General features: G+C 33.3%; 1 protein-coding gene across 3 annotated transcripts in view; it reads left to right on the forward strand.

Moving 5' to 3' along the window:
* Positions 1–14,366, forward strand: part of LOC141295717 (connector enhancer of kinase suppressor of ras 3-like) — an 83,668-nt gene that overhangs the window by 46,368 nt on the left and 22,934 nt on the right. For all 3 annotated transcript variants that reach the window (XM_073826981.1, XM_073826982.1, XM_073826983.1), the window contains exons 4-10: positions 1,453–1,540; positions 4,736–4,777; positions 7,740–7,859; positions 9,348–9,407; positions 12,364–12,432; positions 12,747–12,893; positions 13,609–13,730. In XM_073826981.1, coding sequence (XP_073683082.1) covers positions 1,453–1,540; positions 4,736–4,777; positions 7,740–7,859; positions 9,348–9,407; positions 12,364–12,432; positions 12,747–12,893; positions 13,609–13,730 — 648 coding nt within the window. The remainder of the gene's footprint in view (positions 1–1,452; positions 1,541–4,735; positions 4,778–7,739; positions 7,860–9,347; positions 9,408–12,363; positions 12,433–12,746; positions 12,894–13,608; positions 13,731–14,366) is intronic.

The raw sequence follows: 14,366 nt of genomic DNA on the forward strand, positions 1-14,366 counted from the left end.
TGTAAATCATACTCTAATAGCCGATCAATTCACAAATATGAAAAATCAGCCAGGCGTCTACTCCACAAACCACACAAATGTTCCTTACGCAGCTCCAATAGAGTTGACTGGAGAGTGTATAACAGAGGCAGTAAATATTGAACAGCTGAGTCCTTAGCCATCTTCAAGAATCGTCTAAAAGCACATCTCTTCCTTCTTTATTTAACCTTTTAACTCTAGCACTCTCTATTCTAATTCTATTCTCTATTCTATTTACTTACTGCTTGTTTTCTGAAAAAAAAAAACTAACACTAGCTTCTCTGTTTTTGTTGTATTATATCTATTCTTTTAGGCCTCTAACACTAGCTTGCTTTTTTCTTTTTATTCTATTTCTTTTTATTTATTATATAATAAAAAACAACTTTATATGTGTACTGCGTTAGGCTAGATGAGACTAAATGTTATTGCTCTTTTGTTTTGATTGCTTCCATTGTCCTCTTTTGTAAGTCACTTTGGATAAAATTATCTCCTAAATGTCTAAATGTTAATGTTCTCTATTAAATTACCTACTGCTTGTTTTCTGAAAAAGAAAAAAACAACAACAACGAACTAACACTAGCTTTTCTGTTCTTGTTGTATTCTATCCATTTTTAGGCCTCTAACGCTAGCTTGCTTTTTTCTTTTTCGTTCTATTTCTTTTTATTTATTATATGATAAATAAACTTGATACGTGTATTGTGTTAGGCTAAATTAGACTAAATGTTATTGCTCTTTTGTTGATTTTGATCGCTTCTATTGTCCTCTTTTGTAACCCGGTTTGGATAAATGCGATGTAAATGTAAATATATTTAAACAAGATAAATTAAAATTGTGGCTGTTGAGTCTTTTCATTAAAGGATTTTGGTTTGACATTTTATGTTATGAAGAACATACAAAAAAAACAACAACACAGGAAATATGCTTGGAGTGAATACGTTTATGCTTTTACACCCTTGACGTATAAAGCCATGTTCACTTTGATTTTCAAGCGCTTTACTGTAACCGCAGTTTTATGTGGATATTATGACACAAATTATGTTGACTTTGAACTCAGAACATTCCTTTAAAGTCTAAGCTTCTGTTACTACTATTATTATTAAGCTTTAACCACATAGAAATTCAGTGATATCTTCTCAAGTTACAGTATGATTGTTCTGATCTGTCTGGGAAAAAAAGAAATGGAAACTGACTGCGTTTAATGGTTTCATTGGGAGTTGACATGGTAACATGTTTAATTCCAGCTGCAGTTTTTATGACCACAGACTCAGAAACTCCAGACAAACGGTGATGAAAAAAATGGTAAAGTTCTTAGCTATTGTAAGGCCACATCAGTAAACCCTTCACAAGGAGTTTGTTGTCCTGTCCTGGTATTCATCTATTCATCTTTTATACAATGTTGTGAGGTCTTTCAATCTTCGTTTTCTCTGTCTGCAGAACTCCATTGACGGGGATCAGTGATTTCACCACCACCAAGAACAAAATCATTCAGTTGTGTCTGGAACTGACCACTACAGTACAACAGGTCAGCACAGTGACCGCTCCTTTAAATAGTATAGACATGCTGTTCATTTTTCCATGTTAAAGCTCTTATGCACTGGAAACCTGGATTCAGTCCAAACCTGAAGCTAGTTATTTAACCATATGCTGTCTTGCAGTGTTTGCTTTGGGGGGTTTACTTCAGACGGTATTAAGCAGATCCCCCAACACATCAATTACAGGTTCTGAGTTTACAGTTTCATTAAACAAGCCAGGATGCTCTCTTAAAGTTGGCCTTCCTTGCTTGTGGTTAAATGATTTCATAGCTTCCATAATCAGAGATTCTTCAAGATAGTGTTAGGATGTTGGTTTGATAGGAATATACTCTCTTTCTGTCAAATTTTTGGCTAGTATTTAAAGAGGCTCAGTGGCATCGAATTTCTTTTGAGAACTGGTTTTGCTGTTTTCTGTGGAAGCCCGTTTATGCCGCTAAATAAAAAATAAAAAAGGTAATTGCAACTTTTTATCTCACAAATCTGACTTTTTTTTCTCACAATTGCGAGTTTACATCTGGCAGTTCTGACTTTTTTTCTCAGGACTGTAATTATAAATGCACGATTGCTAGTTATAAAGTCAGAATTGCTAGATATAAAGTCAGAATTGTGGGATATAAACTCACAATTGAGAGAAATAAAGTCAGAATTCTGACTTTTTTCTCGCAATTGCGAATTTGTATCTCACAATTTTGAGTTTTGTTTTTTTTTTACTCACAGTTGCGGGTTTACATAATGCAATTCTGAATTTTTTCCCAGAATTGTGTCATAAAAATGTGCAATTCTGAATTTTTGTCTCAGACGTGTGAGATATATGCAATTGTGAATTATAAACTCACAATTGCGAGAAATAATATCAGAATTGTGAGTTATAATTTTTGCAATTTTTTTTCCTCGCAATTGAGAGTTATGAAGTCCAGTTAAAAAAACATGGTCAAAAATGATGTTCACAGAATTGCGAGTTTATATTTCACAATTCTGACTTAATAACTCTCAATTGCAAGTTTATGTTATACATTTCTGCCTTTATAACTCACAATTATGAGTTTATATCATGCAAAAAAGTGAGATAAGTTGTGAGATAAGTCACAATAACCTTTTTTACATTTTTATTCAGTGGCAGAAATGGACTTCCTTAGTTTTCAGACAGTGGTTCAAGATTTTTTTTGAGAATTTGAGAGACCTTTAACATTTTGAGGATAATGTGAGTAATGTGAGAACTCGTTTTGGTGTTTTTTATGCGAGCCCATTTCCGCCACTAAAAAAAAAAGGTAATTGGTTTTTATCTCACAATTCTGACTTTTTTTCTCAGAACTGTGAGATATAAATGCACAATTGCAAGTTATAAACTCACAATTGCAAGAAATAAAGTCAGAATTGCGAGTTATAAATTTGCTATTTTTTTTTAGTTATAAAGTCTAGTTCTGAGGAGAAATCTCACAATTCTGACTTAATTTGCAATTGCGAGTTTATATCATGCAATTCTGACTTAATTTTATATTTTTAAATTTATAATTTTATCAAATTTATATTTTAGAATTCTGACTTTATAACCTGCAATTGTGAGTTTATATCATGCAATTCTGATTTTATAAATCGCAATTGTGAGTATATATCATGCAATTGACTTTATTTCTTAGAATTGCACATTTATATATCATAATTCTGAGACAAAAAGTCAAAAACGCAAACTCAGAATTCAGAAAAAAAAGTCAGAATTGCGCAATAACCTTTTTTTTAACAGGCTTCCATATTGTTCAGACAGTGGTTCAAGATTTATTTTGAGAATTTGAGAGACCTTTAACATTTTGACAGCCCTAATAGATTCTTGTTTGGGAAGTCACTCAAGAAATTCTACAGAATATTCCATTTCTGTAGAATTTTTGAGTGACTTTGTGGCTTCTTGACTGTCTGTTAGTATACCTACATGGTATACTCACTAAAGTCTCAAAACAAATGACTTGGGGAGACATCGAGTGTTTACAGTGTTACTTGTGACTGCTTGATTGGCTGGTCTAATGGAAAAATAGGGATATGCTATGTGGCCTTCTCAGTTTTGACATTTTGAAATTACTTAATTCTTTCAAACCTTGAATTTCCCCCCACTGCACTAAGCTACAGTTTAATGAAGCATGTTGAAATAATTATACTATAAACAGTTTAAAATATACTGGGAATGTCATCTTTATTTTGTTAAAGGGCATGGTTTACCAAATCGAAAATTTCCTTTGGCAATTTATCAATTTAATTCAGAGAACGCAGCGAAAGTAAACAACGTTACATAGACTTTGGCTAATGTGAGCTTTTAAAAAAAAACACTCACTTAAATATATTATATAATACAATAAAACCATTACAAATTTTAGATGTTTATTTTTCATAAGCGAATGATTGGAATAAAGGTTAACCCAGAGTCTCTATAGAGAGTAAACTATAACCAGAGTCAATAGGGATCTTGCCTAAGACTAAAATTGTCAGAAACGGCCTGTGTTTCCAGCCCAGTCAGGACTTAATAATGTGGGATAAAATCATTAGATTGCATAGCCTCTTACTGGAGAACAAGAATGCAGCATGACCAATGTGATTAAAACGACTGCTTCTGATATTTCCTACTGATTTCCAGTCACACGTGGAGCTCTGAAATAAGAATAGAAATGTATTGCAGATATGAACTATTGTAATGGACTGAATTTAAGTCTAAGTAACTTTGAAATTTAAGCCTTTTATTCTTGAATCAAATCAAAATATGATGACACAAACCTCAAAAATCATGATGTTGATTACCATTGTTTCTTCAAAGCAACAGCAAAGCAAAATGTCCAACAACCTTTGAACATTTAAAAACAATAAACGTCTTTAGATCAGGACAGGTGTGATTAGGTTAGATATTAAAATGTCTTTATTGAAGCCTTCTTGCCTTTTTACACGTAATACACCAGATGTTGAGTTTCATTGTCCTCCTCTTCCTCACTTTGGTGTACTCCCACGATGTATTGTGTAATTATCTTGTCTTGGACTGGACATGGAGATGTAATTCAAGGCTGAAAGCTGTTTATTTGAGGCTGGAGGACATTCAGTGTTGTTGTGTCAAGCTCTGTAATTGTACAACATTCCTAAATCTGAACTTTTTCTTTTTATTATTCACAGCGCTTTCAATGCTCTGCACTTTTTCTTTCTTTCTTGTACAGGACTGCACTGTCTTTGACATGGAAGAGAAGATTTTGGATGTTGTAAGTATTTTGCATTTTCAGTATTACTTTTTTACTCAAATGTATTTCTTTCTTTCACTTAGATGTGTAAATGAGGGTAATGTGAGTAGTTTGTAACTTTATGTAATATTATTAGAGGTCAAACACAGAAGGTGCGATGGCATTGGCGTTATTTTTCTTCCGTTTCTTCCGCTCTTGAGTCCATGGCATCCTATAGAACCGCTTGTGGGAAAGTTGTGAAATGTGGCACACTGATAGAGGACAGTGTGAACATTAACCATAGCAATTTTAGAGTCTCTAACTCAAACTCTCTAGCACCACCATATGTCGAAAGTTTCAGTTATGTTTATGCTAATAACTTTTAAACCATAAGGCACAGAATTCTTCAAAATTCTTGTTTTTCTCTGAATCCTTGGGTCATGCCAAGTCCAATTTTTGGAAAAAGTCCTAAAAATCGCAAGGTTTCGGGTTTTTTTTTTCTATGTTTAATAGTTTGTAAAACCTATTTTTGGAAATCGTCCTAGACGGTTTGTCGGATTTTCATCAAAATTGGCTCAGATCATCTTCAGACCATCGAGACAAAAATTTATGGAAAAATAAATATATTATCTAATATAATAAAACCATTACAAATTTTAGATGTTTATTTTTCATAAACGAGTGATTGGAATAAAGGTCAACCAAAAGTCTCTATAGAGAGTAAACTGGAACCAGAGTCAACAGGGATCTTGCCTAAGACTATAATTGTCAGAAACAACCTAAGTTGCCAGTCAGGACTTAATAATGTGGGATAAAATCATTAGTTCATAAAACCTACTTTTTCGAACTTGTCCTAGACGGTTTGACGGATTTTCATCAAAATTGGCTCAGAACATCTTCAGACCATGGAGGCAAAAAGTTATGGAATTCAAGTTGATTAGTCAAACCATTCTCGAATAGCGTGCAAACTTTTTACCAATGCATTGGTGTACTATTACAAAACTTTGTATGCACCATCAAGACCATGACCTGAAAGTACTCGAAACATTTTCAAAAGTGCTAATCAATTAAATCGTATTACTAGTGGTCGTTTTTATGATTTTTCACCCATTTTGAGTAAAATCACTTTAAAATGGCTTCAATTATTCATTGCTGCATTTGTTCTGATGCTTCCCTTGCCTAGTGCTTGGCCTCGTAATTGCTGCTTGCAGCTATAATTATTATTTTTACAAAATAATATTTCTTACATCCATCTACAAAATGGATTTAAAAAGTAGATGTTCTGATATTAATGCCCTTACTTGATGATGAAGAATAGAATGCTTTTTTTCCCTTTATATCAAAATGCAACAAGCATTTTGTCCTACTCAAATCTATATGATAAACAATTTAGGCCAAAGGTAATCTAAAAGTAATTAGAAACTGTAATTGTTTTACATTACTGTCTATAATTTTTATAATGTATTTTGAAATCAGTGACAGAATTTTATTAGTCTAGCACTGGAAATAAAACGTGTGATATGTGAGCATATGCAGTCATGCATGCATAATATTGGGCATTAGGCGGGGTGAAGGAAGTTTGGAATTTACATGCAAGCACATGCAGACATAATGGGTGACAAAATCACAAACACAAAGCATGAATGGGTTGGGTCCTATTACTTATTCCTTCACTGTAAAGCAACCATGACACAAATAAAGGCAGTCTATTCATAAGAAGTTTATAGTGTAAGTGGTCTGTTTGCAATACAAGACAAATGTAGATGACTTGTAACACCTGGCTAAACTTCATTCAATTTTTCAGTTTACAACCTAGGTTTAATGTTGAAACAATTCTAGCAGTTACTCATTCATAAATCAAAATAAACCATGGGGGCTTGCTGTTCGCTCCAGTGTTTCATCCAGAATGTCACTGTTGGTTTTGTTTACACTCCTGTTCTTGTGCACTGAGCGGAAAATTAAATCAAACCTTAGATAGCATTCAGTTTGTTTATGCAAGCTCCATGGTTTGTTGGACTTTGCGTATGTGCTTGGCTTCTGTGGATTATTGTGGAATTTTTAAGTAAACCTAATGAATCTATTTTCCAAGTCCAAATTAAAGCATTAGAGCAGATTAAAATAAGTGCTTACATTACTGGTACAATCAACACGTTAATCGACTACACTCTTAAAAATAAAGGTGCTTTAAAAGGTTCCTCAAGTGATGCCATAGAAGAACCATTTTTGGTTCTAGAAAGAACCATTCAGTCAAAGGTTATTTAAAGAACCATCTCTTACCTTTTTATAATCTGAAGAACCTTCTTTCTTTTGCCACAAAGAACCTTTTGTGAAACAGAAATGTTCTTCAGATGTTTGCGGTTCTTTATGGAACCATTTAGACAAAAAAGGTTCTTCTAAGCACCTTTGTTTTTAAGAGTGTAGACTCTCGAAAACCACCTTTGATCAAGTGTTTTATTTAGATTTGTCCACAGTATTGCTTGTCTATTGGTGGGATGCTTGGAACAAGCTTGCATGAGCAGAAATGTACACCACTGCTTTTAATAATGACAGACTGTAATTGGGTGGTTTGGGAGTGAAATGGATTAGGTTTTGGAGGAGGAAGGGAGTTCCCATAGTTTTCAAAAATGGTTCATAACTAAAAAATCTGATAATTGCTCTTATCTCAACTCCTTCCCCTTGGGACTTGACTGCTGTAATCTTCTCCCTTCACCTGATACTATGCCATGGGGCAAATATGGAGATCAACCCTTAGATGTATACATTAAGATAGTCCACTAATTATAAGTAGACTTATAGGGTAAGAGGTAGATTTAGTTGCAGAAGTCAGTAGAATGTCTGTTGGGGAACCATTAAAATGGATAAAAATAGAGTAGACTATCCAAACAAAATGTTAACCATAGGCATTTTGAAGTGCACAAAGAACATCTCAGGTGCCAAAATTTGAAGATGCAGCCTATTTGTCAAACACTATTTTTCTAAACCCTCTGTTTTTTCTTAATTGCAGTCCAAGGTATTGAACAGTATTTGTGACCAAACTGTGAGAACCACCTCTGACCCTCTCATGAGCCAGTCAGCATGTCTGGAGGAAGTTCAGCTGACCAACATCAAACCAGGAGAAGGACTGGTGAGAATTATTATTTATAATTTATAACAGCAAATTTTGATTTAGTCATAGTCTTTTGACTAAAATGCCATTTAGTTGAGCCATTTAGTGCATTTAGTAGCCATATTGTAGTCATCTGAATGTGTTTTAGTTTTAGTCTAGTTTTAGTCAACTACATCTACAGTAGATGTAGTCGGCTAAAATCTAATGGGTTTAGTTACAGCGTAATGCATTTATTAAGCATTTCTCTAAAATGACCAAACTCATTGTATAGGTTTGATACTAGGATTTTATCATGATAGACTTAACTGCTGTGCTATGCAACATGCCTTTATATTAATATTAAATGAAACCACTTCTCATAAAGAAGCAAGAACATAGTCTTCTTTTTAACAAAATACCAATGTTATATACACAAAAAAAGGTGCTTTAAAAGGTTCTTCAAGCGATGCCATAGAAGAACTATTCAGAAATGTTCTTCAGATGTTTAAGGTTCTTTATGGAACCATTTAGACAAAAAAGTTCTTCTATGGCATTGTGAAGCACCTTAACTTTTAAGAGTCTAGGCTAATTATGCATTCTTCATAACAACCTGTTTACAACATTCCTCATTCTTTCAAGCAGACATGTTTGTATAAATACATTTAGATTAATCTTTATTAGGGCTACTTAAGTGACTTTGTCAAGCTTTAAAAGTACTTTAAACTTCAATGTTTTTTGGACTGAAAACCATAATTTCTACAATTTCTAAAACTTTTTAAAATTTTTAAAAACCTTTAAACTTTTTCACACTTTCCGATCAGGCTTTTTCAAGCCAACTTAAAGTTTGTCTTGGCAAACTTTTTTTATCTAGTTAACATTGGTCTTAATATTCATATTGGACTTTTCCATTGGAAAAGAATCTAAAAAATGAAAATTCTCTTTATTTATTTACACTTATGCCATTTAAACCCTATTTTATATTCTTCCATGCAACACAAAAGGTCCATTTTAAATAAATTTACTAGAGGTTGGGAATTTTTGTCAATTTTATGCCTTATATACTTGATGGAGCAATCAAATTAGTATTTCCATGTATGCTCCAGTCCTCATTATTTGTAATTGCTTAAAAAATCTTCAAAACGTATCCTTTGAAAGGAAAACTCATTTTGTCTACCATGAAATGAAAAAGGTTATAAGGGTGTGGAATGACATGAGGATGAGTAAATGATGACAGAATGTACATTCTTGGGCAGAATACATTTTGCAAAGTATTTAAGCTGGTTTTTGGATCTTGATAGCAGATTTTTAGCTGGTCCAAGATGGTCTACCAGTGTTAAATAAGATGGTGCTCCTGGTGGACCTTCTACGTTAAACCAGCTACTGTCTGAAAACAAAATCAACCCATATCAAATGAATCAGACATTTCCTTTGTATGGCTGCAGGTTCCTCGTCAGCCAACTGTATTGAGTGCTCACTCTCCTTTTCTGTTGTTTTCATGATTTTTCTCTCTGCCTTCCTGTTACTCAGGGCATGTACATCAAATCCACCTACGATGGGCTTCATGTCATCACTGGCACCACTGAACATGTGAGTAAGATCTGCAATGACGAAAGCCTTTGATTCATCACATTGTGCTTTTTAATGCCAATGGCTGAGATAAATTTAGCCTCTGTGTTCATGCCATGTTCAGTCTAAGTGAACAAACTAATTGAAAGTAAATGGGACTTCTCTTAGTTTACAGACTGAACAGTGTTTGTAAGGGTTATGATGTCCAGTTTGCTCATTCTTTATATTTAGACTGCATTCTGAGGTAATACTGTATTAAATAGCATAAAAATGATGCAGCATTCTTGCTTGTATGAAATTGCTTAATCAGTGACAGATTTGGTGTCACCTTTTCTGTTATGTTTTAAAAAATTGTTAAAGACCATTCTGTTGTTAATAGACATTCTATTAGCATTTGATTATAACTTTTAAAGAACTTGCTAGAACATTGAGAGAATGTTCCTTGTTAGGTGGGCCTGACGTTTTGTGACCCGTTTAGACTTGTTTATAAAGAGTTTTAGCATGCTAATACAATCATACTCTGTCAAGCAGAGCGGAAGGGTTAATATTCCCAGGGGCTTTGAACAGATTCATTAATATGTCATTAGTCAGTTTTAAACAATAGATAGTCTAGACGATGTCAAAATTACACAAAACTTCTCTACATTCTCACGAGTCAAGTGGTGATTCATCCACCCGTCCGCCAGTTGATGATTAATTGCAGTTTGTTTATCACCTTTGCTTGTCATTTTATTGTTTATTTTTTAATAAAGAAAAAAATACTGATGAATATTTAAGCTATATCACAGGCTGTGATTCAACCATCAGCACAAGGCTGTGCTTAATAATAGCTGTTCTGTCCAAATTTTTAATGACAGTTCGTTGAATATGAATTTAATAGCAAGTAACATATGCTTCGAAAGAATCTCAAGATACACCAAAGGCATGACTATGAGGTATGTGGAGAGTTGTTTTTACTTTTTTGATGGCAGGGATAAGCGTCATGGCTATTTTGAAATAGTGATGCTTGTAGTTAAGTGAGTTATGTTGATTCAGTAGCCTGAACTCTGACAGTTCATTTAGTGAAAGATTCATCAGAAAGATGTTTCAGGTTGATTCACACTGGAAACTCCTCAGTTCATGAGTCTTTTTGAACAATTCATTAACTGTCTGGTATTCGTTATTTGGTAGTCACATCTGTGTTGTTCGTGGTCAAAAGTAATTTGTATAATAATTTTATTTGAATGAAATGAATGTACTGTATTTTATTTTAATAGCAGTTTATATATATATACACTTCTCCATCAAAGAGAATGGGGAAATGTGTCCAAACTTTTGACTGGTAGTATATATGGTTATTTGAAGGGAATTCATGTTGTTAAACAATATTCATATCTAAATTATGGACCATTTATTTCTATATAAATAGTAATGGATGCCTGTTTAGCCCTATATATAAGTGTATACAAGGCTGTATGTTCCCTAGTTACTAAGAACAATTTTTCAGACAAATTATTTCACAAATTCTCAAAATGTTGCTCTCTGTTAGTCACACCAGTTCATTGATGTTTTAGAGTTTAAAATCTTTACTGCTGTGCTTTTTTTTCTGTTTTTTATTTTTATTTTTTTGCATCATGACTGATCTGTAGATGGTACACGCAAACAATTACCTGTATTTTCATATTTTTGCCTATATCCTACTCCTTTACTATGGCTGTCATTTTGGACTGCAAATAACACAAGTGTGGCTTTTTAACACATGCCACCAAATTTCATATCATTCTAATGAAGTTCTGACCTTTAAAATGCAAAAACAAAAAACATTTGTTTGTGAATTGGACTAAACAGGTTGTGCTGTGCATTTGTTTTTGCATGCAGCCATTGCTAACACGTAATTTCAGTTTTGTTAATCGAATTTGAAAACTTACATGTTTTCATATTTCTGATGAGTTTTGAATGCACCACTGTTCTATACTATTCTGTATATGACTTTAAAGCTAGGAAGGACAGGAACATAAACTTAAATTCATTTGTATAGTATGTATATCATATCGTCTGCATAGATTTTAGAAGACATGTACTAAACAAATGTTCCTGGCATTATAAATGTAGTTTAATTAATACATTTGATTTATTAGTTATAAAGTCAATTTTACCCATTTTTCCTTAAGCATTATTTATATATTTAGTGAGGGATTTGGGGGCAACATTTGTATTTTCATATTTTTGCCTATATCCCATTCCTTTGCTATGGCTATCATTTTGGACTGTAAATAACACAAGTGTGGCTTTTTAACACAAGCCACCAAATTTCATATCATTCTAATGAAGTTGTGACCTTTAAAATGCAAAAACAAAAAACATTTGTTTGTGAATTGGACTACACAGGTTGTGCTGTACATTTGTTTTTGCGCGCAGCCTCTGAATAGCAGGCCTGCTGAAAATGGTGATAAAACATAATTTCAGTCTTGTTAATCAAATTTGAAAACTTTTTTTTTTTTTTTCCGTATTACTGATGAGGTTTGAATGCACCACTGTTCAGTACTATTTGGTATATGACTTTGAAGCAAGGAAGGACAGGAACATAAAATTAATTTTTTTTTTTAGAAAACTAGAATATTTGATTTATTAGTTATAAAGTCAATTTTACCCATTTTTCTTTAAGCATTATTTATTAGTTTAGTGAGGGAGGACTTTTTGCCTAAATCCTATTCCTTTGCTTTAGCGGTCATTTTGGACTGCAAATAACACAAGTGTGGCTCTTTAACACAAGCCACCAAATTTTATACTATTCCAATGAAGTTCTAATTTTTAAAAATGCAAAAACAAAACACACACACAACAAAAGTCATTTGTTTGAGAATCGGCCAAAACAGGTTGTGCAGCCCTTAAATAGCAGACCTGCTGAAAATCGGATTTGGGGGCAACATTTTCAAATGATATTGACAGAAACAAAAATCTTTCAAGAAAACAAATACTCATAGAGTTTCTCCTCTAGTCCCCAGCAGATATGACACACAAGATCCACGCTGGAGATGAAGTCATCCAGGTTAACCAGCAGACAGTGGTAAGTGTTTCTGCACACAAGTTCTTTGTAATGTACAGTGGTACATTAGTTACGCTTTCAATTGAACTAAACAATTTTTTACATGTATGCATTTTGGTATTTATTGAAATATGTGTTTTGCAATTGCTCTCCATTCCATCTGCTATTTTGGATGAATTTCTCCACTGTGCATTCTGGATTTGGCATATTTGAAAAGAATTCATGCTGTGCTGCCTTAGATTTTTAGTTTGGAACTGCATTCACTGTGGGAGCATAATCTGTATAAACAGAATGCTTTTGGGTAGTACTTAAGGGCTTGTGCTTGTTTGCTCCAGGTGGGTTGGCAGCTGAAGAACCTGGTGGCCAAGCTGAGAGAGGACCCTAAAAGTGTGGTGCTTCTTTTGAAGAAAAGGCCCACAGGAACCTCAGGATTTACCCCGGCACCTCTCAAAAACATGCGCTGGAAACCACCCGTGCCTCAGGTGTGTCAATCATAACCGTCATCAACTGCCAGATGATTATAGAACTCAACTGAATCACCTATTGTTTAGACACTAATGTTCCTCGAAAGTATTTCCACAGAGAGCTGATTTTTTTTCTTTGGAAACACTTGCGTAATTGCATTCATAAGAACTGAATGGTACCAATCCCCATTTCTACTTGAGTGTACAAGGTCTAAATCTCATGTGCTCTATATCAAACGTTCACATGATGAATTCAGTGACATTTTGAGTCTAACAAATGTCTAAAATTGATTCATTACATAACATTCTCCTTTGCTCAGCAAGGCTGTTTTTATTTGTACATTAAAACCACATGCCTGATTCAAGAAGGGGGTCTTAAAATTGGCCAAAGAATATTATTTTACTAACTTATTAATTTAAGGTTAAATTGTGCTTTGTTGGTAGGCTATAATGTCTACTAGAATGTATTTTTTTACATTCTAGTAGACATTATAGCATACCAACAAAGCACAATTTAACTTAAAATAGTTCAGTGTTAAGTAAATATTTTTAAATTGTTGTTTTGTAATAGCTTTTTTTTTTTTTTTTTGAAAAGCAAGACAAAACTGTAAAAAGCACATTTTGGCCATTTAATTTATGCAATGGTGAACAAATTGGCAAAATACCAGGGAAGAATTTTCATATCAGTGCGTCCCTAGAATAAAGTACTAATGGGTTTTCTTATGTTCTACAGAGCTCCACATCTCCTAGTAAGAGTCAGTCAGACAATTCTGCAAACCTTTCCAGTAGGAAGGACAAGCCAGCTATAATGGACCTGTACATCCCTCCACCTCCAGCAGTGCCTTACACACCAAGGTGAGACTGGATTGCTTCTATTTTCACAAAGAAAACCTCTGCGAACGCTCTCTTGCAACATGTACTAGTAAAATACCTTGTAAATATAACAGCATTTTGATTTTCATAAATATTCTGTTCATGGGGACTTATTAAAGTACAATGGTGACGCCATCACTTCCATGTGTGTTTTTATGAAACAACAGGGCTACCACTAACGACTGTTTTATATCTATTAATCTATCAGCTAATTTATCGATTAATCTAAACGTCTAATTTCCAACAACAACAAAAAATCTATAATTTTACTTAAGAACGTTTTATTTTTAATAAAATAAATTAATTGGAGATGCGTTTAATTATTACAATTTAATGAAACCATTAAAATGGAATCCAGAAATGTAATGGAAAAGAATTTGGTGAAAATAAAACTGTAAAACTCAAATAATCAGACAGGCTTTTAATAAAAAAAATAATTAACCATTAAAAAATTTATTTTTTATTAATATTTTTTTTGGTAACACTTTACAATAAGGTTCTTTAGTTAACATTAGTTAACATGAACTAATAATGAACAGCACTTGTACAGCATTTATTAATCTTTGTTAATGTTAATTTCAACATTTACTAATACATTACTGAAATCTTCTTAACATT

This window comes from Garra rufa, chromosome 21 (genome assembly GCF_049309525.1).
Source record: "Garra rufa chromosome 21, GarRuf1.0, whole genome shotgun sequence".
Lineage (NCBI taxonomy): Eukaryota > Metazoa > Chordata > Actinopteri > Cypriniformes > Cyprinidae > Garra > Garra rufa.